Raw genomic sequence first — 24,373 nt, 5'->3', positions numbered from 1 at the left:
TCTAAGTTGTTCGTATGTCAAGTCGACCTGTTTGTGAGTTTTGACAATCCTGACCTTAGCGGGCCATCCTCAACTACATCATAGTAAGTAAACACGCCATTATTAAGCAGTTGGTTGGCTTTACTTCATGAATGGTTTCTCAACTGAAGTAGTATATGTCTACGGGCGTCAGGAATGCCTGTCCTTATTGTCTTAGCATGCTGCCAACCAGGTGTGATACTCAATCCTTTTTGTGTTTTCGCAGTACTCAGCACATGTCTTCGGGAAAGTTGTAGACAACTGTATGTATCGCATGTCACGGAGCAGGTATTGTATCTACAAGTGTACATAGATAGTGTCTGAAAGCTATCATATCCTCCTCGCACATCCCTGGTCTATGAGCTCCCCGCAAGATGGCTGCAATTGCCGCTAGGACCCAGAGACCGCAGTCATAGCCATTCGTCTGCAGTGGTTTGACTATTAGTGGCCGGGCTACCCACCCTCAAAGATTAATTTTACGCGAGCTGCAACGTTGGTGAGCGATGGACGATAGACGTGCAATAAGATGCATAATGTCCTGTTATCAGATCATCGTCAGTTTACCAGGGGACGACTGAAACTATCACTCACGTTCACGTCATTTTTCCATGGCTGTCGCTCAGCCAGGCTGTCAAAAAGGTGAAGCTCCTTCGTTTGAATATAAATCGCACAAAATACCCAGTGTCCGACTGGTGAGGGGCGATGAATGGGTAAGATCCAAACATCTTTCTCCCAAAACAATGTCCACGAAGTATTTTGCCACAGTACTTCATCCGATGCATTGTATTGGATACGTGGGAGGTCGTGCGTGGAAAGAACTGCACAAGGCTGCACACGTGAGGTTTTGAGTATTTCAAAGTATAGTAGTGCCGTGCAGCCATTAATACATGTGTCGTTGAGATGGGCAGTCGGCTGAGCCAGGAATGACTGATCTCTTGGGTCGAATACTTGACTTGGAAACCCATCAACTGCTGGTCATACTCGGGTCATGGGAGTACATGCGACTGATACTATTGGATAATCCTCTGGGAGAGGAGCTTTGAAAGGATCCGTGTGTATATTCTATGACATTTGATAAATGCAGGTACATATCAAGAGACGGGAACATACCTCTGGCAGTGTCCAGGCAATCACAAATTCAGGTGCTTCCACAGCTTCATCATCTTTGTCATCGCTAATGATACCATCGGGCAAAATGTCCATGAGTACCGCTTCTTCAGTAACTTCTTCGAATGCAGGTACAAGATATTCATCAGCGTCATCCTCAGGGGAGGGATCAGTGAGCGAGGTTGGTACAAGCCTATAGAGGCCATCTTCCAATGGTCCCTCGCTGTCAGATAGACTCATCGCAAGATTAACCACTGCTGTGGCATTACTGACGAAGCGGATGGAGGATACAAGTGGCGTGACCCATTTAGTTTGCAGCTGGAGAATGTGATCCCGCCGTTGCTGCAGGGAAAATATGAATGCGTGATCTTCTAGGATCAGTGCTACTCTTCAATATACTAGTATATCAAACAACTCACTTGCGGGAGAGCGTAGGGCAAGTTCTAATGCGGCCAGCTCATCTCCGAACCACCGACAAAGGTTATCTGCCTCGATCCCAAGGCGGCGCTGTCCTTCTCAGCAACGTGTTCGTTTGAGCAAGGCTCGTATACCATCTCTGACGTCGGCATCTTGCATCCAACGGGGGACATCTCCTACCAATGGAGTGATCCATATGTCCTCCATCAAAGTTTGATCATTTCGGAGGTCAGCAAGTTTGGTAGGCAGAGCAGCAGGGAGCGGGACACCCCAAGATGGGTCATAGAGATTCTCCAGGCGCTCACAATATGAATTAAATTTGCGAATCGCAGTCATTAAAGCAGGCTGCCGCTTCGCAATAGCTTTACGTGTTTGCTGATGTAACTTGGTGCCTGTTAGAATAAGTCAGAATGTGGCAATGCAGAAGTAGTTGACATCACCAAGGGCTTGATTTGCTCCGCCGACAGCACAGTCAAGTTTATCCCACTCGAAGAAGCTGCCTATGGCTCGCTTGCGGATATTTATTTTGAGGTCGCGGGCCATGAGTAGTGTTTGGATGAAATCTAAGTCGACACCTTGCAGTTCTGGAAACCTGTCATGGACGTTTAGGGAAGAATACAATACTTCAACCTTGTTCATCAATCGGTCATGGCTGCGCTTGAGGCTCTCCAGAGCATCAAGTGTCTCCTCGGTGACTGAGCCCTTCTCTACTACAGTGCGTGTGGCTTGCAAGGCCTTGTCTGAAGTGTCCAGATCAGACTGTAGAGCAAGGACGACATCAAGCTCTTTCTTCAATCGTGCAGGAGCATCTTGAGATTGCGATGTGTAATGTTAGTTGTGATTTTGAATGACTGACATGGACGTACATGCACGAATAGAGAGTTGTGATTTCTTCTGATCCTCCCACTGAGCCTGGAGGTCGTCAGCTTCGATGCCGCATTTGGTCAGCACTTCCTTGGCTGCTGCACCCTGAGCATTAACACCACGTTTGAGCCTCCGCTTGATCCAATCACCGAGATCTACTCGCATCTCCAGACCAATGGTGCTAGCTTGTCGGTCTATCAACCAAAGGCGTCTTTGTCGCTATGTAGTGGATTACTATCAATGTAGGTTCATTTGAATACTGTTAATTCTTACCGATGAAGAACGTTGAATTCCGATCAACTTGACAAACCTGGACCAAAGTCTCTCTGTACCCTCACCATTGGACAGACCAAGGCCAGTGCACAACCGAGGGTTGTATTTGAGCTGACATGCCCACTCATGGCCATATGCGTGCATAGTGGTGGTCGCGAATTGAAGACGGGAAGTCACAGAATCAGGTAGGATGTCATACTACATAGTCAGACGTCAGACTGAGATAGGATTGATTAAATGATTGCTTACCTGAGATAAAGAGTGTGAGAGGACGCAACCAACATCGTACAGTATGATGACAGTAGCTTCCTGCGGTAACAGAGATAATAAATGTTCGATTAGTGCGACTGCATACTTCTGCTGCTCGCCAGGTGAGTCGATATTAGCGAAGAAGAGTGGGATGTCATGATGGCAAATAAGGGCCATGACACCGGTATCATCAAATGAATCCATGGCTGCCTTTTGCTTCTTTCCATCTGCGGCTTCATATGAATGCTCGCATTGGTTGATGGCTTCGTCCGGGACTACATGTTTACGATTCTTGGGAGCACGCTTATGCTTCGAGACGATCCGTCATCCAACTTCGTCAACCTGGGTCTTTGGAAGGAAATACGAAGGCTCATAAAAGCGCGGGCAGTCACCCGCAGATCGTTGATGGCGATGATGGAAGTTGCCATCTGTTGCAACGTGGATATCTCCGCCATCGCTGAGTGGCCTGCCGAAGACGACACCTCCAAAACATGCAGGGCAGCGCTGCATGAGAACAGAAGCACATTGTCCTGGGAGCAGGGAGGGCATGGGAGTCGAGTTGCTACCATCCTCTTGATATCGATGTCTCCGAGCCTCATAGACCCGCTCTCGACAGATTTGTACCGTCGCCTCAGTCTGTCATTTGACCTCGGTCTGCAATATGTCAAACCACTGAACAGCTTGGCCAAGGCCCCATCTGAATGGTTCTTGAATGACTTGTCCCTGTAGTGCAATGAGTTAAGGTTGAAAAAGGCAGATGAAACTCACGTCTGCGTTGATCATCTGAAAACCTCTGCGAGCGTAATGTGTTTTGAGGGCAGAGGCGAGAGCATGCACAGCATCACACGAGCGCTCAAATAAGGCATGATAAAATGCAAGGAGATCGACAGAAACTGCCATACGTGGTTGGGAAGGTGCAGTGGGGAAAAGCCCATGATGAACAAGGACTTGCGCAAGCGTAGAGCATTTGCAGGACAATACATCGATAGAATTGAAACCTGTAACTGTCAGTTGGAGTGATACGTGACGAATGAACTACCTACGGTCGAAAAAGATACAAATAACAGAGAAACACCGTTGTGCACAAGCCTGGCTTGCACAGGCAGATATGACAGGATGGGGTGAAGTGAGAGGTTGCCTGTGGGTTCGTGCAGAATACTTGAGGTGCGCATCCACCAAAGTGGGGATAAGAGTTTGCCAAGCACTATAGAGGTTGTAGGCCATCTTGTCTGTTAAGAGACGGCGGCCTGTACCCTCACGCACCACAGGTGGAGGACAGGGTACTTGTTGGTCATGCTGGTCGTCATTGGTCGCGTCGTAGTCTTGCTCATCGTAAGTGTAACTTATAGCATCGTTAACACTCATTGGGGTTTCGGAATGAGCTGCAGAACTAGAACCGGGGGCATCAGTTTGGAATCCTTGAGGATTCATTAGGGCAGCCATTTGGGCGAGGAGGCGCTCGCGTTTAGAGCTAACGCCTGGAACATGAACAATAGTTTGAGTTTTTCTTGGGTTTCGAGCCTTCTTAGGGCTAACACAGTGGTGACCTAGCCCTGTAGACGTTGGCTGACTGCCACGCACCGAGCGGACAGGCACCATAATGAATGACTGTAGTAGCGTAGAAGAAAAAAGACAAGAGGAAAGAAAAAAGACAAGTGAAAAAGGACTTAGCAAGTCAAATAAAATTGGTCGGTGCACCATGGACTCTACCCAGATGTTCAGACAGGGTGTCGAGGAGGATTTATTTCAGTGTTCAGAGGACGTGCAGAAGAGGATCGCCACGATGATCCAAGAAGGGTAGGGAATAGCACGGGTGAACCCCGGGGTACGAGCGGCGCAACCCCCACCCATACCCCGCGATATACCCACACCCACGATGTGGGTGTGGGTTTTTTGGTGGGTATGAGGCCAAACCCACCCAGGGTATCACCCACTGAGGGTATACCCATGGGTGGGTACTGTCAATTGTCAAAAAACTACGAGATACACACAAATGTAGTAGCTACTTGATGATAATGCGATCCCACCCATCCTCCAGCTCCAGCTCCTCACCCTCCACATCAGCGAGCATGCTTACAGACATTACGTCCTAGGTCTTGACGAGGTTTAAGTGGCTCCAATAGCCAAGACATAAGAGCGCGCGAGTCGATTGCACATTCAAGCAGGAACGGATATGGGAGAGAATGAGCCGTCCACGGCTGAAAAGCCGCTCAACGTCGACCAAGGTAGCTTTAGTCAAAATTTAGATATCAATTTAACTGAAAAAAAGGTTGGCACGTACCAGGAATAGTCAGATAATCTAATGCCATGCGGGAGAGTCGAGGAAAGGTTGCGTGGTGCTCATGCCACCACATGAGGGGATCATCAACATGTTCCACATCGGCATTCAGATAGCGGTCGAGTTCGTTGTAGGACACGAGCTGGCGCTGGGCTCGTATCGAGCTATTTTACAGTACACGTCAAATACCCGTCACATGCTAATCACTTCCCAATGTTATCCGACGCTAACCCGCCAACCCGACGTTTAGGCCGCATCGGACCCGATGTTTTCCCGCGCACTTGTCCTATCCGTGTCCCGTCCCGTCTTGCTAGCCCCACTAGGTGTGTAGTTCATTATTTCGCACATTACTCACGTCGTAGCCAGCGCTATTACATGTTTTCCCATAGTCCACAGTGCCTCATGTTTATTTATATGTACTTCGGATCCGAAATACTCCGCCGCTACTTTCGCCTACGGGTTCCGCATTTCTACGTACTTACATATATATTGGACTGACCTCGAGCATTATTGATTATCCAAGTAGAGGGGAGCAGTTCCCCGACACTTAGTGGTCAAACCCGATATTTCGTAGTTCTTAGTTGATATTGCGAATATCATCGCTCTTTCATTATCCGTATCAATCATTGTTGTCATTACGCATACCGCTCGCTTTTCCGACGCTCGCATAACGCGTCACTATTAGTTTCCGCATACCCGACCTGAATCCGACTACCCGACCCGACAAACCCAACGCTTTTGCATCGGACATCGTAAATATACCTTCGGACATTGTTTCCCGCGCTCGGACTATTGACCCCACATCACTCACTTACCCCCAAGACTATTCCCAGACCGCAGACCCCTGGGTCGAACGCACTTGTCAGGCAAGTATAGCAGACTAGGCAGTGCAAAGACCACAACACAAATATATCAGTTTGGAGCCATCTTCGTATAGCCCCACTCAGTATTGTTGTTTCTACATCGTCACCAAGGTCGGTCGGTTTTGGAGGTGCGAGTGCAGGTATGTTGTCGAATATATTGTCCTATTGTTATAGTTAGTATACAAGTTAACTTACACAAAATAACTCACCATGGCGCTTTGTTGAGAAGATTCAATCAAGTCCGTATCGTCACCGTCAGAGTCGGCATCTGGTGTGACTAAGTACGAGCGCCTGAACTCATCTCTCACAAGTGTCTCGGCAGTTTGAATCCAGTTGTCCTCCCACCCCACATTCTTGAAATACGCGAGTTTATGACGGGGGTGAAGCACTGAATGATAGTGAGCAAGACTACTTGAACTGCAACAGAGCACTTACCCATAGCAATGCGGTACACTTCAGAATGGTCCATGAGTTGATAGTAGCGATCCAAGGTTTTTTTAGCAAGTCCAACGGCAGCACGAATTGAGGGCTGATAGTCGGCGTTATTAGAATACAGTGTGAGTTTTTCGTCAATTAAATCCATTGCTGGAATGACGGTAGGGAGATTGGGTGTTGACCGCGAGAAAAACATAGTTGCGTCTTTGAGAATCTAGTTAGAATTCCATTTTGGTGCATTAGTAAACAATGAACAACAACTACACACCAACACCACGCACCTTCAGAACATTTCGCAGCTGGTCTACAATTAACCATTCATGATCCGACAACTCGAGATCTCTCAAACCCAAGTCCCTTTGCTGTGTCATCGCATCAACTGCTCTTCGGTGTTTCAAGACATATGCAAGCATGTCAAATGTGGAATTCCAGCGTGTAGCCACATCGCATGGGATGTTGGTGACTGGCCTTCCCTGTTCTTGAAGGATGTTGTGCCATGCGGGCAGGAGTTTGGTCGTGGAGTGAATGACCTTGAATGCGAGCTTCCGAAGCTGTGTGATATGTTTATTAAGGTATGTTTTCGATTTATTCTAATGTACAGACCTTAACAAGTACCAGCTTAACTGGACAAATATTCTGTTGCAGGCTCTTGCGCGCGTCATGCGTCAAGAATTCAGTTTCGTCAACAAACCCATCAACGTCATCACCAGGCAGTACGTCAGAATCCATTCGCTCGTTCTCACTGTGGCCGTCAACATTTGGCTCATCATCATCGCTCTTCTCGTGATCGTCATCACGGCTCTTCGGTTCATCAAACTGTCGAAGGAGAGATTTTGCTACCAAATTGACCGTATGCAGGAAGCACCTCGTGTGGGCTGCTGTACCACCAAAGTCAGGGAGTATGACTGCCATCTCTTCGAGCATGGCAGTATTATTGGCCGCATTATCGCATGTGACGACGAGGATCTATCATTTGGTGAGTCCTGTGAGTATACGCAGGGATTGTGTACTGACCTTTCTTGTTACTCCATAATCTTTCAGCACTTGTTCGAAGGCCGCTGCAAGCTCCTCCCCCGTTTGGGACTGATAGTGTCTTAGCACAATGTCCTTCTCTAACTCGGTGAGTCGAGTACTTACTTTCGGCACCTCAATAATGTCTAACGGTAAACTTAGAGGCACACCTTTGTGTTCAAGATGTGCCGAGAATGCTACAAGGGCACGGTGGTTTGGAGACGACCATCCGTCCGTCGTAAAATTGAGTTTGCCCTCGTATTCCTGGTAAGATTCATTAGTCTTCCTCTTGCATCCAACTGATCTACATACATTTATCATTTTAGCAATTCGTTGTCTTGTCTTCGCAAAGACCAATCTAACATCGCGCGAGACAGTCGATGGAGACGGTATGTAGTATTCCGGTCTCCCTGTCTTCATAAGTGACTGAAATCCCCTGTCTTTGACAATGTCAAATGGCCGTAGGCTTTCCGCAACCCAACGAACAAGTTCGGCTCTGAATGCAACTATATCAGCCGCAAGAATTCTCCGTCTCATTGTGATCCTACCTTGTCTTGGTCCGGGTATGCTGACGATGCGAGTAAGTGACCTTCCCCTTGCCTTTACGTTCGAATGCGGTTGTAATTGATCCATCTTTCAGATATCCTGCGACGATCTTGGTCCGAACTTCGTCTGCATTCCTGGCTTCATCAGCAGCTTGCAATACATCATCGCCCCAGCAGGACTTGACGTGTTTCCGCATATTTCCCGTGGATCGTGCATCTTTTTTGTTGAGGAAGCGTCGAATCGTAACCTTGCATCCCTTGCCCATACATTTGAAGGAATGTGCACGACGGCCATCAATGGACTCTATAGCAGGTGTAGGGTCAAAAAAAGCATAGATCGGTGAGATCCATTCCTTCATTAACTGTTCTTTAGCTAATATGAGCTTGTATTACTTGGACTAGTGAAATCGGCCTTACTGAGTTCATCCTCCGCACACTCTTCCTCATCCGCACTCACTTCATCCTTGTCCTTGTCAGTATTCATACCCGCTCCCTCGTCATCGCTGATGACAATAGCATCATGATGTAACACACTTTCTTCTTCCTCGTTACGAACTACTGCCTGGTTTGACTTGGCCTTCTTGGGATGTGTACTAGTAGCAGCACTTTCATTATTCTTTCGTTTGTTTGAGCCTTCCTGCTTCTCGTCTAGCGCAGCTTTAGCTTTGTCCGTGAGTTTTTTAATATGCTTGGCAGCGCCTGAGAAAAATGTGGGATCCATGCTGTGATGATCGTAAGGGCGCTGTGTTTAGGTTTAGAGTTTAAGGTTCATGTCCAATATTAGCTTAGTTTTAGAGTTTAAGGTTCATGTCTAATGTGTGTTACTAAGTTTCAAAATAAGTCATGTTTGCTTACATACCCACCACCAGGGTGTGGGTAGGGGTATGGGTACCCAAAGTACAGACCCCCACCCACACCCCAGAGGTACCCACACCCACGACCCACGTGGGTTGAGGATACCCATGCTATTCCCTAAAGAAGGGCCACAATGATCCAAGAAGGGCCACAATGATCCAGGCAGTGCCACGAGGATGTGCCGAGGTCCTGCCGAGCATTTTAGGGATGGTTTCATAGGTGCTATTTTTAGAACATCCGGGAGGTTGGGTCTAAGAGATGGGGTTGTACCTAACATAATAATACGGTCTCATAGACTTTTATTGATACCGAAAACTGATGCCTGAGGTGGTTCAACCCGCCGTGCAAACTAGGAGATCATATGATCTGAGTCTAAACTTGGCATGTGATCGGAGCATCAAAGTACATGTTGGGCATCACCCCACCCCCATTACAGCTGTTTTCATATCGATAGACCAGAATTTCAAAAATTCATTCAGCCGCTTTTGTTTGTTGTGGGAGCCACACCAAACAAAGGCGCTCACTACTAAGCTACTTTTGTAAGTCTCTAACCCGGCTCGGACATGTGGGGCCTGTGTGGTGTATTATAATCATCAAGTAGTAGTATCTGTAATTGTACATTATCTTTGTGCTTTCACTTACTGCAACGTCCTGTGCTGTAAGTAGACGAGGACGACCACTTTCCAGAGGGTTTCGAACCACAGAACCTGTGAGTTGCGAGAGCCGAAGAACGCGATCAATTGACTGTTCGATGGCTGCATCCCATCACTTGTGCTATGGCCTTTGATGTCATGCGGTGTGTGGACATGATAAACCACTGCTGTTTTGCAGCATCTGGTACATATCGATGGTCTCCGTTCATGATGATTAGTGATGTGCACGGCCCGGCTTCAGGCCGTGGGCCAGGCCAAGCCGGGCCTGAATAGGCCAAGCCAAGCCGGGCCAAAGTCACGGCCTGGTGGCGGCTTTGGCCTGGCCTGACATTATGAAAAGCCGAAGCCGCCGGCTTGGGCCACGGCTTTTGGAACTGTGCCTGAGGCTTGCAGCGCCCCAAGAATCTGGCTTCTATCTCGTCTTGTTTTAGCTTTTCAATCACTTCCATTGTGCTTCATGTCTCTTAACTATACCAACTAGCTGATCATACGCATCAGATGACTGGTGAGCCATAGATATTGTCATATATGCTGATATTATGATCATATATAGAAAAGGTTTTCGTATTGCTGATACAGATTACGAGTACCTCGATCCCATCATCGGCGTGAGTATCTTTTTGAGTTATGCTCATGTTCATTATGACCCCTCACAGACACCTAGTACTTTTCGGACGTTGTGATCTAGCCTGGACATTATAATGTTCTCCACGGACAGCGGCAGCGCGGACACTAGACCTTACGGACCTGAAACTCACATTACCCCACGAATCTAAACATTCCTCATTTTCATTCCCTGTCACGCCGAATCGTAATTATTACTCTAGTTGATTGGACCGTTGTTCCATATCCCAAAAGTGCGGATTCTTTGTCTTCGAGTGCACGGTGTTCGCGTTGGAGCTCAGACTCATGCATCTTCTTGACATCGTCGAACTCGCGCTCAAGACTCTCCCAAGCTTCCTGTTCATGTTTCACTTGAGTTACTAAGTCTTTGATGTGCCCTGCTAGTTCTTCCTGATGGGCTCGGTTTTTGCACATCTGTGTTCATTTTGCGCGAGCTCAAGACGACACTGATATACTTCAAAAAGGCAACTGTCCTCCTCGCTACAAGTGGTGTTTTCGTCAGTACGGGCAATGTATATTCGCGCATGTAGACTCGACTCTGGATGGGGGGCTGGAAGCAGAAACATGACTCGCTGTCGTGACGTGCCGCTCAGGCTGCCGCATGCAGGACAAAACTACATTCTAAGATGTGCAGGTATGTCATATGGTCGAATCCCGGTTGAACAGCAACCTGCTCATACTCACTTTGTCAGGACCATGAATTCCCTACTCGAGCCGCGGCTCAGGCCAGAGCCGGGCCAAAGCCAGCCGTCATTGGCGGCTTTGGCCCGGCCTGGATTTTTTGCAGGCCAAAGCCGTCTGAAGCCAGGCCAAAGCCGCGGCTTTTGGGCCAAGCCGGGCCGGAACATCACTAATGATGATGGCCGGTACTAGTACTTCCCAAGCAACTTAGTTGGACAAAAGTAGCTTAGTAGCGAGCACCTCTGTTTGGTGTGGCTCCAACAACAAACAAAAGCGGCTGAATGAATTTTCGAAATTCTGGTCTATCGATATGAAAACAGCTGTAAAAACATGTACTCACCGCTTGTAACTATCTACTACAAGTCTTAACCACACGACTCTCAAAAAGCCTTCTTAACCAAGCTTCAAATTTGGTTCCTCGCGACATTTCAAACCCGCGGTAGTGCTTCAAAACATTAGTCGCGCTGAAATCCCTGCTCCCCTGGATCAGACGAAAAGTTTGGGCGATGGATGAGAACAAGGTGCATCCGGGGATTCTCAGCATTTTGTGCAGTGATTTAGATCTGATTTTGAAGCGCAGAAATTGAGGGTGACTCCAGCAGGCCCTCGTCTCTGAGTCTCACCTTCTAACACTATACCATGGCCGACCAACTAACCTCAAATTCAACATCACGTCTCCTCGTTCCTGGGTGTTCTTACTTCATCACCTTCCGAACATCTATCAGTGAAGTACTGCATGTGAGTACTACATTTCGAGCACGTTTATGCAGGCTGTATGCTCAGTTCTTAAACAGTATATCAAATTTGTTCGATGCTACTCCTCGTAATCCAGCCCTTCGCCTACCTATTTACACCACGTTACGCCGCCAACAATGGAGAGCTCGAGACTTTGTGTCTATCCAGAAAAAATGTCGAGCACGGGCCTGCAGAACTCGACCAAGCACGGCTCGAACGGAAGATACATCTTCTGTCATTTGCGTCACTGAGTTTTGCACGCGTCGGGCATGATCTGCCTTACTCAGAGGTCGCGTCGATACTGCATATTGAACTGACTGAAGTGGGCGATCGATGGTATGTCCTATTGACATCCTGTCGATTATACTTATCTCAAATGATCTTCGAATAGTGATTCATACCAGTTTTCTTTGGGGGAAGCTCTCGCAGACTACTCAATCTCTACACGTTTGCCATTCGTCAGCGCGCACGTTTGAGCGAGAGCAATGGGAGGCGTCTTGTTACGTGGAAGGCGGGCCTAGCGAGCGTGCTGGAGGTTGTTACTAGTGTACAAAAACGCGGTAACGGTTCACTGGCTGTGGGTGAATCCATGCAGCAGGTCACGCAGACAGGTGAGAACGTTCAGGTTGATGCCGCATAGCCTACATCAGGGTTCCTCAGGTCAATGAATCAAGGTCACGGTTGACTTCAATTTGTGGGAAAGCTGATTGTTGTTCGTCTGAAGTTCTGAACATGACTTCGGCTTTGATGTCGAACTCTCCGCTTACTAAGACAAGAAAACACTATGAACACCCAGGCCTTGATTACAGCGATATTGCGCAGCCAACATCAAGATACGTTCCCGTCGGTCATGTAATCATGCAATCACTTGGCACTACTGATGGTTGGCTTGGGAGTGCTGTTACGTACTATGCAGCGTACAGATTCGATGTGTGTATGCACCCGCTCAAACAAACATCATATAATTCCACTCGCTGACGAGACGTACATAACAGACCAATGGACATCGAACTACCTCAAAATTTGAACCGGACCAAGGTAAGTACTTGATCCAGTGGTTTTTTTTGTTTCCAATTTCTGTCCATTGGGGTAATGTACCCTATGTCGGACAGTCCTATCTAGTCTGCAGGTTACATAGCCATTGACATGCGGTGTCAGCACAGCACCTGCAACCACGGCATGCAAAACTGACCCAAATAGCAGGTCTCTTGAATCTTGATCACTTTCGCCCCGTATCTCTCCTTCCTTTCGATTACTGACTTTGCGCAGTATTTCACTGTCCTGTCTGTCTGTACAACGTGATATCCTTGTCATGCAACACGAAGAAGCCGAGTCAAGCATGTCGGCGAGGTGAGGAGAAGCGCCATTGCACTCATCGATATATCGGACGAGCGCGAAATATTTGCCACCATATGGCGCACAGCACCGCCAGGATGCACTTTGGGAAGGTGAGCAGCTACCTTGTGATACCCACCAGCCTATTCAATTAGAAGCAGGCGGGAATGAAGCGCTTCCTCCTATGTGGCGTCAGTATGAGGCGTCCTCGGATGGTGCAACACTATATCAAGATGACGCGCTGATGATAGTCTCGTTTAAGCGACCTTTACCAGGAGTGCGACTAGGTGAGGGATGAAATTGCGACAAGAAGTGACGAACTCACCGTTGAACATAGATTATCCTAAATATCTCGCTGTTCCTGGATGGGAATGGCACATCTCACCACTGGGTCGGTCCTACTTTGTCAACCACAACACTCGGACAACGTCGTGGAAGAAACCAAGTCCAGAACGTTCGGCAGGAAGCTTGATGCCGGAGTGCGTCATCGAGGGTCACTCTCGATGCATATTGAGCCTTGCCTACTTGTCTAACAGTGGCAATATAATGAGCGCGTCTGACAATAGTTCGATTCGTCAGTGGAAAAGAGATGGAGAGGCAGTGGGAAAACCTTTGAATAGTGATGGGGGAGTGATAGGTTCGATGATAGTATCCCCGGATGAAACGGTGGTCGTTTGTGGAAGTGGAGATGGCAGGCTGCGGCTTTGGAATATAAAGGAGGGCAGCATGATCGGTGACCCGTGGGAGGGGCATGATGCTGCAGTGAGGTGCCTCGATTGGTCTCGCAATTCCCTGGAGATGGCAAGTGGATCTGAAGATGGCACGATACGACGCTGGAACCCGAATACTGGTCAACAAATAGCACCACCCATAGAGACCAGTCACGGTTGGGTCAGAGCTGTCAAATACTCCCCAAAAGGCGACAAACTCATGAGCGGTGGGAATGGTCCAATCTGCATATGGTCAAGGGACGGCAAGCTGCTTATAGAGATCAAGGGAAATGATGATGCGGTGTCGTCATTGTGTTGGTCCAAGGATGGCGAACACATCTTTTCTGCCTTAGTTGACAGCACCATCCGAAAATGGCGGGCGAATGATGGACAGGAACTCGTCGTTTTTCGGGGTCACACCCACGCTGTCAGATCACTCTGTCTTACTCCCAATGACAGGTATATTATTAGCGCATCAGCTGACTTCTCCATTCGTATCTGGGATCTCGAGACCAATCAGACAGTCGGAGATCCACTCTTGCATGATGACCAAGTCTTCGCTGTTGTCATGTCCCCCGATGGAAAATACATTACCAGCGCTGGACTAGACAAAAAAATCTACTTGTGGAATCTGGAGGCGGCACTCAAAAGCGTTCTGGTACGTATATATATATATATATATGCGCTTGGTTGACTAGTTTCCTCCCTAACGGTTTTCACTATCTAGGACGCAGATGATGAGAATGCAAAGCTCCAGGCAAGTCATCTCTGCCTCTCTTTCACACTACATCTCATTTTTTACTAGGGACGTCCAGCCCAACCAAGAGTTGTGCGCCCACCAATCGTGAGCAACCCCACCTTTTCTCATATATCTCGCTAGACCTTTGACCCCCATCTTGCGTCTCATCAGCAGCCAAAAAAAGCAGGACTGGTAAGATATGTTAGTGTAATTTCTTGTTCTTGACTTTTCTCGCCTGAGACCAAGATACAGGGCAATAATTTCTTTGGCGACGAATCAGACCACGCTTCTCGTCGTGCAGCTCCTCCTGCAAGCCCATCGTCCCTTGTTCGTTGGAGTCATTTGCTCAGTTCCATACATTTCGGCACACGACCTGTAAATGCATCCCAACCAATCGAACGACGGTCCCGACACTGGAATTTCAACTTCCAGTTGTTTTCTGGAGGACATTCCATGCGCACCATGTACCTCTTGCTCAAGATGAAAATGTGAGTCACTCGTCGTCCCTCTAATTTTGTTCCATTAAAACACACTGCAGAGAATTGGCATTGTCTCCGAAACTGATGCGGAAGCGGCTGCAGCTATGCAACGTATGAACAGCAACCAGACCAACAGTGCAACACAATCAGGTCAACCAGCAGGGGCACAACCAATCCAAACACAAGCACAAGACTCAACTGGCGGAGCGGATGACTTTGTGTATACAGGAGTGACCTGCTGTGGATGGTTCTTTGGTCTCCGTCGTCCTACTTCGAATCCTGCTTCGCATCAGTCATGAAGAATGGAAGATGTGTGGCACGCGCACACTCAGTTCAACTCTCTTTCCCCTGCACCTGTGTCTAACTCCTCTCATATCAATATTCGCCACCATAACCGTCACCCACGCATTCGGATCCATCTCTCATCGCGCACCTCCTTTCCCTTGCGCTACTTTCCCTGGAACCACACCACCGGGGAAGTGGGCCCCGTTTTCTGGAATGCAGCCCTTGGTGATGCAACAACCTTCTGTGCGGGGGGTGTAATGCTTGTTTCCCGTAGAATTGATGTTTTGATGGTCTCAATATTCAAATCTAGACTTCCGCGTTCCTATTTTCTCGCCAGTACTTACTATTCATGGCAGCCCAAGTACCTACTCTATCGCCATTTGTAGATCACTTAAATGGTATATCTTCAAACGATTGCATGCAAGAGAGCCGAATTTGAGCGTTTTTATAGACCCTAATGATTATGATATAACGGGACAAGCTATATCAAAATACATGATGCGTCGCCAACGGTCAAGCAGCTAAAGGATGGGAAAACACATTAAGTTGATAATCGCGAACACAAATGTAAGCTCTTGAAAAACACCAGTATAAGATGACATCTACCTCAGCGTTACAAAGCAAACAGCTCTGTATGAGCAATCCTGCCCACATAGTCAAACCCAATCTCGCGACTGCATTCTGCACATCTCTCAACAAGCTCTCTGAGCCACTAGCGCAGACCGCGACTCCCCCACCCAAGCCCATCATTTCCTGGCTTTCAGCACATCGGATTTCAATCGAATCTTCCTTTTCAGACGATGACAGAAGACTGATGAAGTCCTTGAGAAGATTCTGAATAGACGGACGCGAGAGAGTGGTGATGGAGTTAGGGATGAGGTACTGCTTCTGGATCGCAAAGGCATGTCACCAAAATAGAAATGTGCAGGTTGATGGTGCTCTTAGACGCTGCTGTAGCAATATCGGGGCAAACCATTCTATCTGACCTGTGAAAATATATCAGAGTGACCTAAGGCCGTGGTCAAGAATGACATACCAAAAGATCCAATGCACCAGGTGAACTCGATTCTCCCCGCTCGTTCCTCCTGACTGCGGCCTGGTTTGATACCCACCAATTCGAACACGCGAAGGAGAAGAAATGGTATGAAATACCAGAAACTGGTCAAACTCCGCTAGCACCCTGTGATTCCCGGGATCGGGCTAGTCATATCTGTGAAAGGGAACAAAATGTTTCAGTGGTCGTGGAACACCAGAGGGAAGGTAAAAACAAGTACATGCTGCAGGGATGCCGATACCGAAGACAATGATGAAGGATGCTACGAGAAAAGACTAGCTGATGCATCTGTCACTAGCTCGGGTATGGTAAGTAGATCAGGAGCTCACCAATGAGGTCGACAGCATGGCTGAAAGCAAGATTCTATTATTGTTCCAGAGCACATATGTTCTGATGATGCAAAAACCTCGATTAATCACATCAGAGATATACATTCGGATAACGTGGCATATGTGACGCGGCAGGCGCAGCAGGGCCGTGTCAATTTCACCTGGCCCGAAATTACTGAAAAATAAATGTTAATTGATCATCGGAGGGATGTGTGCTGGAGTGGAACACTGTGGTACTATGTAGATCCATGATGAGAATGATAAAGGGCAGGTATTGCGCAACAGTATACAGACAGACCTTTCATCTTGCTCCAGTGCGATCGAAGCAAAAATGTCCACTTTGCACAGCATATTGTGAGTGTCAAAACCGAAGTATGTCATGGAAAGAGTGTATTTGCATTACCTCCTAATGAAATGAACACGCGTCAGACTGAATAGGGGAGTGTTCAACCCGCCGTGCAAACACTAGGAGATCATGTGATCTGAGTCTAAACTTGGCATGTGATCGGAGCGTCAAAGTAGCCCTCCCGCTATTCCATAATCGCATTAACCCCCACCCCCATTAAAAACATGTACTCACCGCTCGTAACTATCTACTACAAGTCTTAACCACACGACTCTCAAAAAGCCTTCTTGACCAAGCTTCAAATTTGGTTCCTCGCGACATTTCAAACCCGCGGTAGTGCTTCAAAACATTAGTCGCTCTGAAATCCCTGCTCCACTGGATCAGACGAAAAGCTTGGGCGATGGATGAGAACAAGGTGCGTCTGGGGATCCTCAGCATTTGATGCAGTAAATTAGATCTGATTTTGAAGCGCAGAAATCGAGGGTGACTCCAATAGGCTCTCGTCTCTGAGTCTCACCTTCTAACACTATGGCATGGCCGACCAACTAACCTCAAATTCAACATCGCGTCTCCTCGTTCCTGGGTGTTCTTACTTCATCATCTTCCGGGCATCCATCAGTGAATTACTGCGTGTGAGTACTACATTTCGAGCACGTTTATGCAGGCTGTATGCTCAGTTCTTAAACAGTATATTTTGTTCGATGCTACTCGTAATCCAGCCCTCCGCCTACCTATTTACACCACGTTACGCCGCCAACAATGGAAAGCTCGAGACTCTGCGTCTATCCAGAAAATATGTCGAGCACGGGCCTGCAGAACTCGACCAAGCACGGCTCGAACGGAAGATACATCTTCTGTCATTTGCGTCACTGAATTTGCACGCGTCGGGCATGACCTGCCCTACTCAGAGGTCGCGTCAATACTTCATATTGAACTGACTGAAGTGGGCGATCGATGGTATGTCCTATTGACATCCTGTCGTTTATGACGATCTCAAATAATCTTTGAATAGTGATTCGTACCGGTCTTTTTTTTAGGCAAGCTCTCGCAGATTTCTCAATCTATACACGTTTACCGTTCGTCAGCGCGCACGTTTGAGCGAGAGCAATGGGAGGTACTGGAAAAGCGTCTTGGTGCGTGGAAAGCGGGCCTAGCGAGCGTGCTGGAGGTTGTTACTACTGTACAAGAGCGCGGTAACGGTTCAGTTGTGGGTGAATGGAATGGAATTTTTATATTTGGCCATCTACGCTCACATAAGCTCAGGTAACTAGGGTGAGGTGGTGCAGCTGGTCACGCAGACAGGTGAGAGCGTTCAGGTTTATGTCGCGTAGCCTACATCGGGGTTCCTCCGTTCAATGAATCAAGGTCATGGTTGTTGACTGCAATTTGTGGGAACGCTGTTGTCGTTCATTTGAACATGACTTCGGCTCTGAAGTTGAACGTTCAAAACTCTCTGCTTACTAAGACGAGAAAGGCTTTGGTTTGGACACTATCAACGCGGCCCGGGGATGTTGATGATAGCAAGATTGTGCAGCCAACATCAAGCGACTCCTATATATATACATCCCTATTCCTGTCAGTCATGCAATCACTTGTCACTGGTAGTGCTTTGCTTGGGAGTGCTGCCACGCGCTATGCACAGCGTACGGATTCGATATGTGTATGTACCTGCTCTAACAAATATCATATTATTACACTCGCTGACGAGACGTACATAACAGACCAATGTACATCGCCTCGAAATCTGAGCCGGACCAAGGTAAGTACTTGATCAGGTGGTAACACAGCCTTTGACATGCGTGTCAGCAAGCTGCAACTACAGCATGCAAAACTGACCTAAATAGCAGGTTTCTTTATCACCTTTATCTCGTATCTCTCCTTGCTCTCGATTACTGATTCTGCGCAGTATTTCACTGTCCAGTCTCTGTACAACGCAACATTTTTGTCATGCAACACGAAGAAGCCGAGTCAAGCAAGTCGACGAGACGAGGAGAAGGGCCATTGCACTCATCGATATATCAGACGAGCGCAAAAGATCCACCACCATATGGTGCACAGCAGCGCCAGGATGCACTTTGGGAAGGTGAGCAGCTACCTTGTGATACCTACCAGCTTACTCAATTAGAGTCAGGCGGGAATGAAGTACTTCCTCCTACGTGGCAACAGTATAAGACATCGTCAGATAGTGAAATAATATACCAAGATGACGCGCTCACGATGGTCTCGAAGAACCGACCATTACCAGGAGTGCGACTAGGTGAGGGATGAAATTGTGACAAGGAGCGACGAACTCACCGTTGAACATAGATGATCCTGGAGATCTTGCTGTTCATGGATGGGAGTGGCACATCTCACCACTCGGTCAGTCCTACTTCGTCCACCACGACACTCGGACCACGTCGTGGAAGAAACCCAAGCCAGAACATCCGGCAGGAAGTTCAAGTTTGAAGCCGGAGTACGTCATTGAGGGTCACTCTCGATGCATATGGAGGCTTGCCTACTTGTATAACAGTGGCAATATAATGAGTGCGTCTGACGATAGCTCAATTCGTCAGTGGAAAAGAGACGGAGAGCCAGTGGGAAAACCTTTGAATAGCAATGGTGGAGGGATAGGTTCGATGACAGTATCCCCGGATGAAACAATGATCATTTGTGGAAGTGCAGACTGCAGACTGCGGCTTTGGAATATAGAGGTGGGTAGCATGATCGGTGACCCATGGGAGGGGCTTAATGCTCAAGTGAGGAGCCTCGATTGGTCTCGCGATTCCCTGGAGATAGCAAGTGGATCTGAAGATGGCACCATACGACGCTGGAATCCGGATACTGGTCGACAAATAGCACCACCCATAAAGACCAGTCACGGATGGGTTAATGCCCTCAAATACTCTCCAAAAGGCGACAAATTCATGACCGGCGGCACGGACAATATGATCTGCATATGGTCAAGCGACGGAAAGCTGCTTATCGAGATCAAGGGACATGACGATTCGGTGACATCATTGTGTTGGTCCAAGGATGGCGAACACATCTTTTCCGCCTCGTATGATCGCACCATCCGAAAATGGCGGGTGATTGATGGACAGGAACTCATTATTCTTCGGGGTCACACCCACATCGTCAGATGCCTCTGTCTTACTCCCAATGAAAGGTATATTGTTAGCGGATCAGCTGACTACACGATTCGTATCTGGGATCTCAAGCTTCAGTGATGACATTGATCAGTGTTTCACTTACCTGATGTGCATTATTTCGACGTTGTGCAGCGTTAGTCGCGCTGACGCCGAACAGAGATGTTGGCAGAATGGGCCAATCGTCATCTGAGGATGGGTCTAGACCAGTGCGAAAGTTCACAAGTTAATCCATATCAGAAGTCAACAACACAAACAGCGATCCTATACGTTCTAATAAGATACGATAGCAGGCTACAGCCTGAAGGTGGGACATGTGCCTAAATCATCCTGACGTGCTCCACTGAAATCGCATGTAGCACGAGACACTAGGACGAGATAGAAGTGCTCTCCCCAGGGAATGAGGCATCGCCAAAGGTGGAACAAGTCTTTGAAGAGCCAATTTGACTGGGAGGACAAAAAATGGTCCAAACGCATCAGAGGAAATGAGCATTGCATAAGACGACTTTTAAGTAACAAAAGGGTATGCTCATTACTAGTAGGAATGTGCCGTTCATATACCGATAACCTGTGAGACAGATAGTAAGCTTCGAATTTATGGAGAGACAGAGGCAAGGATGATCAGTGGTGCAAATATTTGGCTTATGCTCTACCGTTCGTCAACGCTTATAGCTACGACTGGGGCGGCAAGCGAAATCATCATGGAAAAAAAATAGGAACGTCACCCACCTGTTACATAGATTTCGGTCTGCGTCTTAATAGACGAAGGCCACCCAATCGAATCGGCTCTACAACTGTCCGAGAGAACATTGGAGAAAGATATAACGAAAGACCAATGCGGACGGGTAAAAGTGCCTGTACCAATATCAGTCACTATCTCAACCGTGGTAAAGGAAAAAAATACCTTGACTGCACCATAAGCCAGAACCGCATTAGCAACATCCCCCGCTAGCTTACCGGACAACTCGCTCGTCTGGGTCTGGTCAACAACTTTGCCTTTTTCAAAGCCGAAGATGCCATATCGACGTCCAACGCGACCAGCCCATTGCTCGCCCTCATCAACCCACGATCTCAGCCGAGTGGTCACCCAATACTGGTCGTCGATAGAGCCATCCCGTTCGAGAGCAACAGCATTGACAACGCGTTCACCTGCGTTTAGACTGCGTGCCGTGTAAAAAATACCCACGATGGGAACGATGGCAGTTAATTCATGAAGGATGGCAAAGGAGATTATGAGAGAAGGTAGCGGTGTTCCTGTCCTCCCAGAAATCGCGGTGAGGGCATTTCTGTAAGGTGCAAATCGTCCTCCAGAGTTCGACATGCAAAAATTTATAGGCAGGATGCGGCTTAGGTAATAAGACCTGTTAGGAACTGTACCTGCGATTCGACCACCAGATCAAATAACCACTGTGTTGGCGACAAAAATAGCGCACGTATGGCACGTTGCAAGTATTCGTTTGGCAGGGCAAATCTGGGGGATGTACAAGCGTACTACGAATCCAATGGTCGGGAAGGCTGAACGTGTGTTTGATTTGCCTACACATTTGCGGCATTTACAGTCACATTCATAGTGGCTTATTTTTCGAAGAGCTGACGAGGCACTTCTATATGTAGTACCTGAGTTACATCAGTAACGTAGTCAGCCAATAAAAGATCGATTATCGATTATCGAGTGGCTGCGGCCGTGATGGAGCGTTTTACCGTGCACTGGATGTACCGGCCAGGGAGTAACTTGATATTGGATGACACATCGGCAGTTTCGGAATTTTCACACAAGCAAGATTTGGGATTGATATACTACTCCTCCCACCTCCGCGACAGACTCATCCTACAAGTCAAGTACGTAGCAAACTCTACCAAACTCACTCAGCAGTCATCTTGTACGATCCAAGCACCGCTCCACGAACGACATCGAATAAGCCACAGGTCACGCCGTTGAATTTACAGATGGCACGTCGGACATTGGAATATGCATGAGGGTGCCAGAGCCGTGTGCACGTTGGTCCGTTTGCCAGAGATGGAGGTGCATGCGTGTGGCAAGGATTGCAAGGGTCATAAACTCGAAACTATACGTGGGTGTACGTTTCGGGTATTATTAGTAGGAATACGCAGCGGGATGTGGAGGTGCGTACTCATATAAAATGTTCTGATAGGAGTACTGGGATGCAGAACATGAACGGCTCGATCATAAAAGGGATTTAAGATATTCACATACCTGGAGGAGCAGCGATGCGAAGACGTTCGTTAGCGAGAGCACTTCGGGAAAGACAGTGATCGTGGATGAGTACAGGAAAACAGCACGAACATGTGTAAGCTCACGAAAACTGCATGCATAATAGGATATGTTATGGTTCACCAAGGCAACGTACAGACGGCTTGAGTTTATCCGCCAGTTCTGTATGGCGCGTATGAGCGTGAGCACCATGAGTCCTGGGGAGAACACCTGTCAGCGTGTGTTTGTACAGATATATGCCCCTGGCCCACCTAGTTCGAACACAGAAAGGAGAAGAAATGGTATGAAGTACTGGAAACTGGTCGAACTCTGGTAGCACCCTGTGATGCCCGGAACCCCACTAGTCGCATCTGTGGCAGTGAACAGAATGTTTCAGTGATCATGGAACGCCAGAGGGAAGGTGAGAGCGAGTACATGCTGCGGGGACTCCAGTGGTGAAGGCAATGCTGAAGGCTGTTGCGAGAACAATCTGGCTGATGCATCTACCACTAGCTTGGGTATGGTGATTGGATTGGGAACTCACGAAAAAGGTGGACAGCATGGCTGTGAGTAAGATTATATTCTTGTGCCAGAGCACATATGTTCTGAGGATAAAAAAAACTGGATGGATCAGATCAGAAAGACACATGAGATGGGGGGAACGAGAGATACTTTCAGAGACAATGACTAATACTATTCCAAGACCTAGTAGCAGCCTTCAGAAAGTATGTGCATACATGAAATCACCACGCACGCACCTGATTCAGTATTTTCCAACACCCGGCATTTCTAGCAAATTCATGCAGTAAGTCATTCGTTTTCATTAGCTTCTCACCCTATCACATACACTTGGGTTCTCATTCGGGGTACAATACACTAAAAACAAGTGTTAATCCATCATCGGGCGATGTGTGCTGGAGCGGAACGTACGATATAGATCCGTGGCGAGAAAGATGAAGGGGAGGTATCGTGTGACGATATAGAGGGCTTTCATCTTGCCCCAGCGTGATCGAAGTAAAAATTTCCACTTTGCACATCAATAATATCGTCGATATCAAAACCGAGGTACATGATAGAACGAGAATATTACCTCTTCATGAAGTGAACATGCATAATCATAAGTCTCGATAAGCGAGTTTGACAGCGGACGTAGATAGATCAGAATAAGCCTACCCAGAATGTAGCCATCGATACTGAACTTTATTAGGACAAATAATATGAGGTTTAGACAATACGCACTGTGTATGTACTGATGCGTAGATGACTTGTCAATTGTGATTCGCCCTCATATCGAGAAAGGAGACACACCGTAGCGAGCTGCAAGCTCCTCGCTGCTGCGAAATGATCGGTCGAATACTCCATCTAGAGGTCAAAGAATGTGTTTCACACACACGTCATGGGCCTTATGAATGAGTTGTGAACCCATCAGGGTGGCGGCGCAGACACTGGGATACCATCATTGGAGTTAGTTCGAGTTTAAACTAGCCTCTTGCTGCGGTCGTGATAGAGAGTTCCTCCGTTCACTGGATGTACCTGCCGGGGAGCGACTTGACTTGATAAAAGATACAGCTGCACCTCCGATGCCTAGGCGTGAGGCACTAAAGTCTAATAGTCATACTTCAAAGTTCAAACTACACAATGCGGCCAAAATTGGCAATCGATGTTGATATTTATTTGGCGTAATGACGGTTTTTTTATAGCCAAGACTGTCCTTGACAGCTACGGAGTTACGCCAAGAGGCAGTGATAATCACGCACCCTTGATTCGATGATCGATGACCTGTGTTGTGGCTATTCGATGGATGAGACTATCTAAGAAGAGGCAAATTTGGGAATACCGAGGTTGATGTGAAGCGTTATGGTATGAGCTTTAAATTTCAAATTTCAAGGTTCGGAATCTGGTCAACTTCCTTAGCGCAGCGCTCGCCACAGTGAGCTATACCATCACTAATAAAATCGATTTTTTGACTTGTAAAAACAATTTGTCAGTACGATCTTCCAATGGCCCTCATCACTATCTCAGTTTACCCCTCCTCTGGAAAATCAACCCGCGCAGCACAAATCCACGACTTTCTCTCATCAGCTTCAAGTCCTCAGCTCAAAGTAAAAGTCATCTCAGACGATGACTTAGCCGTTGACGTCCCATCTT

General features: G+C 47.6%; 6 protein-coding genes across 6 annotated transcripts; 2 read left to right on the top strand and 4 right to left on the bottom strand.

Moving 5' to 3' along the window:
* Positions 1-3,567: 3,567 nt before the first annotated feature.
* HD556DRAFT_1442775 (uncharacterized protein) lies at positions 3,568-4,527 on the bottom strand (the record flags this gene model as incomplete). The annotated part of the gene is made up of 3 exons (XM_041306508.1): positions 3,568-3,651; positions 3,697-3,926; positions 3,972-4,527. The coding sequence occupies 3 exons, from the start codon at positions 4,525-4,527 to the stop codon at positions 3,568-3,570; spliced, it is 870 nt and encodes a 289-aa protein (XP_041160703.1).
* A 5,830-nt stretch (positions 4,528-10,357) lies between these two features.
* Positions 10,358-11,040, bottom strand: HD556DRAFT_1307956 (uncharacterized protein; the record flags this gene model as incomplete). Its single annotated transcript, XM_041300070.1, has 3 exons — positions 10,358-10,606; positions 10,648-10,786; positions 10,877-11,040. The coding sequence occupies 3 exons, from the start codon at positions 11,038-11,040 to the stop codon at positions 10,358-10,360; spliced, it is 552 nt and encodes a 183-aa protein (XP_041160702.1).
* Positions 11,041-11,819: 779 nt separating this feature from the next.
* On the top strand, positions 11,820-12,103 carry HD556DRAFT_1192106 (uncharacterized protein; the record flags this gene model as incomplete). The annotated part of the gene is made up of 2 exons (XM_041296194.1): positions 11,820-11,964; positions 12,000-12,103. Coding segments are annotated over 2 exons (249 nt in total), but the record flags the coding sequence as incomplete, so codon positions are not given.
* A 5,151-nt stretch (positions 12,104-17,254) lies between these two features.
* Positions 17,255-18,063, top strand: HD556DRAFT_417218 (uncharacterized protein). The gene is made up of 2 exons (XM_041310540.1): positions 17,255-17,300; positions 17,360-18,063. Exon 2 carries the CDS (start codon positions 17,419-17,421, stop codon positions 17,821-17,823), a length of 405 nt encoding a protein of 134 aa, XP_041160700.1. The 5' UTR covers positions 17,255-17,300; positions 17,360-17,418; the 3' UTR covers positions 17,824-18,063.
* A 2,293-nt stretch (positions 18,064-20,356) lies between these two features.
* HD556DRAFT_1368502 (uncharacterized protein) lies at positions 20,357-21,516 on the bottom strand. The gene is made up of 3 exons (XM_041302868.1): positions 20,918-21,516; positions 20,746-20,868; positions 20,357-20,583 (listed from the first exon to the last, which is right to left on the bottom strand). Exons 1-2 carry the CDS (start codon positions 21,332-21,334, stop codon positions 20,746-20,748), a joined length of 540 nt encoding a protein of 179 aa, XP_041160699.1. The 5' UTR covers positions 21,335-21,516; the 3' UTR covers positions 20,357-20,583.
* Positions 21,517-21,719: 203 nt separating this feature from the next.
* HD556DRAFT_1527034 (uncharacterized protein) lies at positions 21,720-23,839 on the bottom strand. The gene is made up of 12 exons (XM_041309329.1): positions 23,534-23,839; positions 23,465-23,474; positions 23,399-23,418; positions 23,316-23,348; positions 23,156-23,252; positions 23,073-23,101; positions 22,984-23,014; positions 22,661-22,930; positions 22,498-22,596; positions 22,229-22,443; positions 22,146-22,171; positions 21,720-22,079 (listed from the first exon to the last, which is right to left on the bottom strand). Exons 1-12 carry the CDS (start codon positions 23,585-23,587, stop codon positions 21,941-21,943), a joined length of 1,023 nt encoding a protein of 340 aa, XP_041160698.1. The 5' UTR covers positions 23,588-23,839; the 3' UTR covers positions 21,720-21,940.
* Positions 23,840-24,373: the final 534 nt, after the last annotated feature.

The sequence above is a fragment of the Suillus plorans genome, assembly GCF_016647745.1.
Source record: "Suillus plorans strain S12 chromosome Unknown HD556scaffold_25, whole genome shotgun sequence".
In the NCBI taxonomy this organism is placed as follows: Eukaryota; Fungi; Basidiomycota; class Agaricomycetes; order Boletales; family Suillaceae; genus Suillus; species Suillus plorans.
This window is presented reverse-complemented; position numbering and strand designations above follow the sequence as displayed.

What these genes read in the sequence shown, in the direction of transcription:
- HD556DRAFT_417218 (XM_041310540.1), top strand. Translation starts at nt 17,419, where the DNA reads ATGGCCGACCAACTAACCTCAAATTCAACATCGCGTCTCCTCGTTCCT.
- HD556DRAFT_1368502 (XM_041302868.1), bottom strand. Translation starts at nt 21,334, where the DNA reads ATGTCGAACTCTGGAGGACGATTTGCACCTTACAGAAATGCCCTCACC. An exon ending in TGGCTTATGGTGCAGTCAAG is followed by an intron (nt 20,869 to 20,917) that starts GTATTTTTTTCC and finishes ATATTGGTACAG; the next exon opens with GCACTTTTACCCGTCCGCAT.
- HD556DRAFT_1527034 (XM_041309329.1), bottom strand. Translation starts at nt 23,587, where the DNA reads ATGGAGTATTCGACCGATCATTTCGCAGCAGCGAGGAGCTTGCAGCTC. An exon ending in TCTCGCCACGGATCTATATC is followed by an intron (nt 23,102 to 23,155) that starts GTACGTTCCGCT and finishes ACTTGTTTTTAG; the next exon opens with TGTATTGTACCCCGAATGAG. An exon ending in CCTTTCTGTGTTCGAACTAG is followed by an intron (nt 22,444 to 22,497) that starts GTGGGCCAGGGG and finishes TGTTCTCCCCAG; the next exon opens with GACTCATGGTGCTCACGCTC.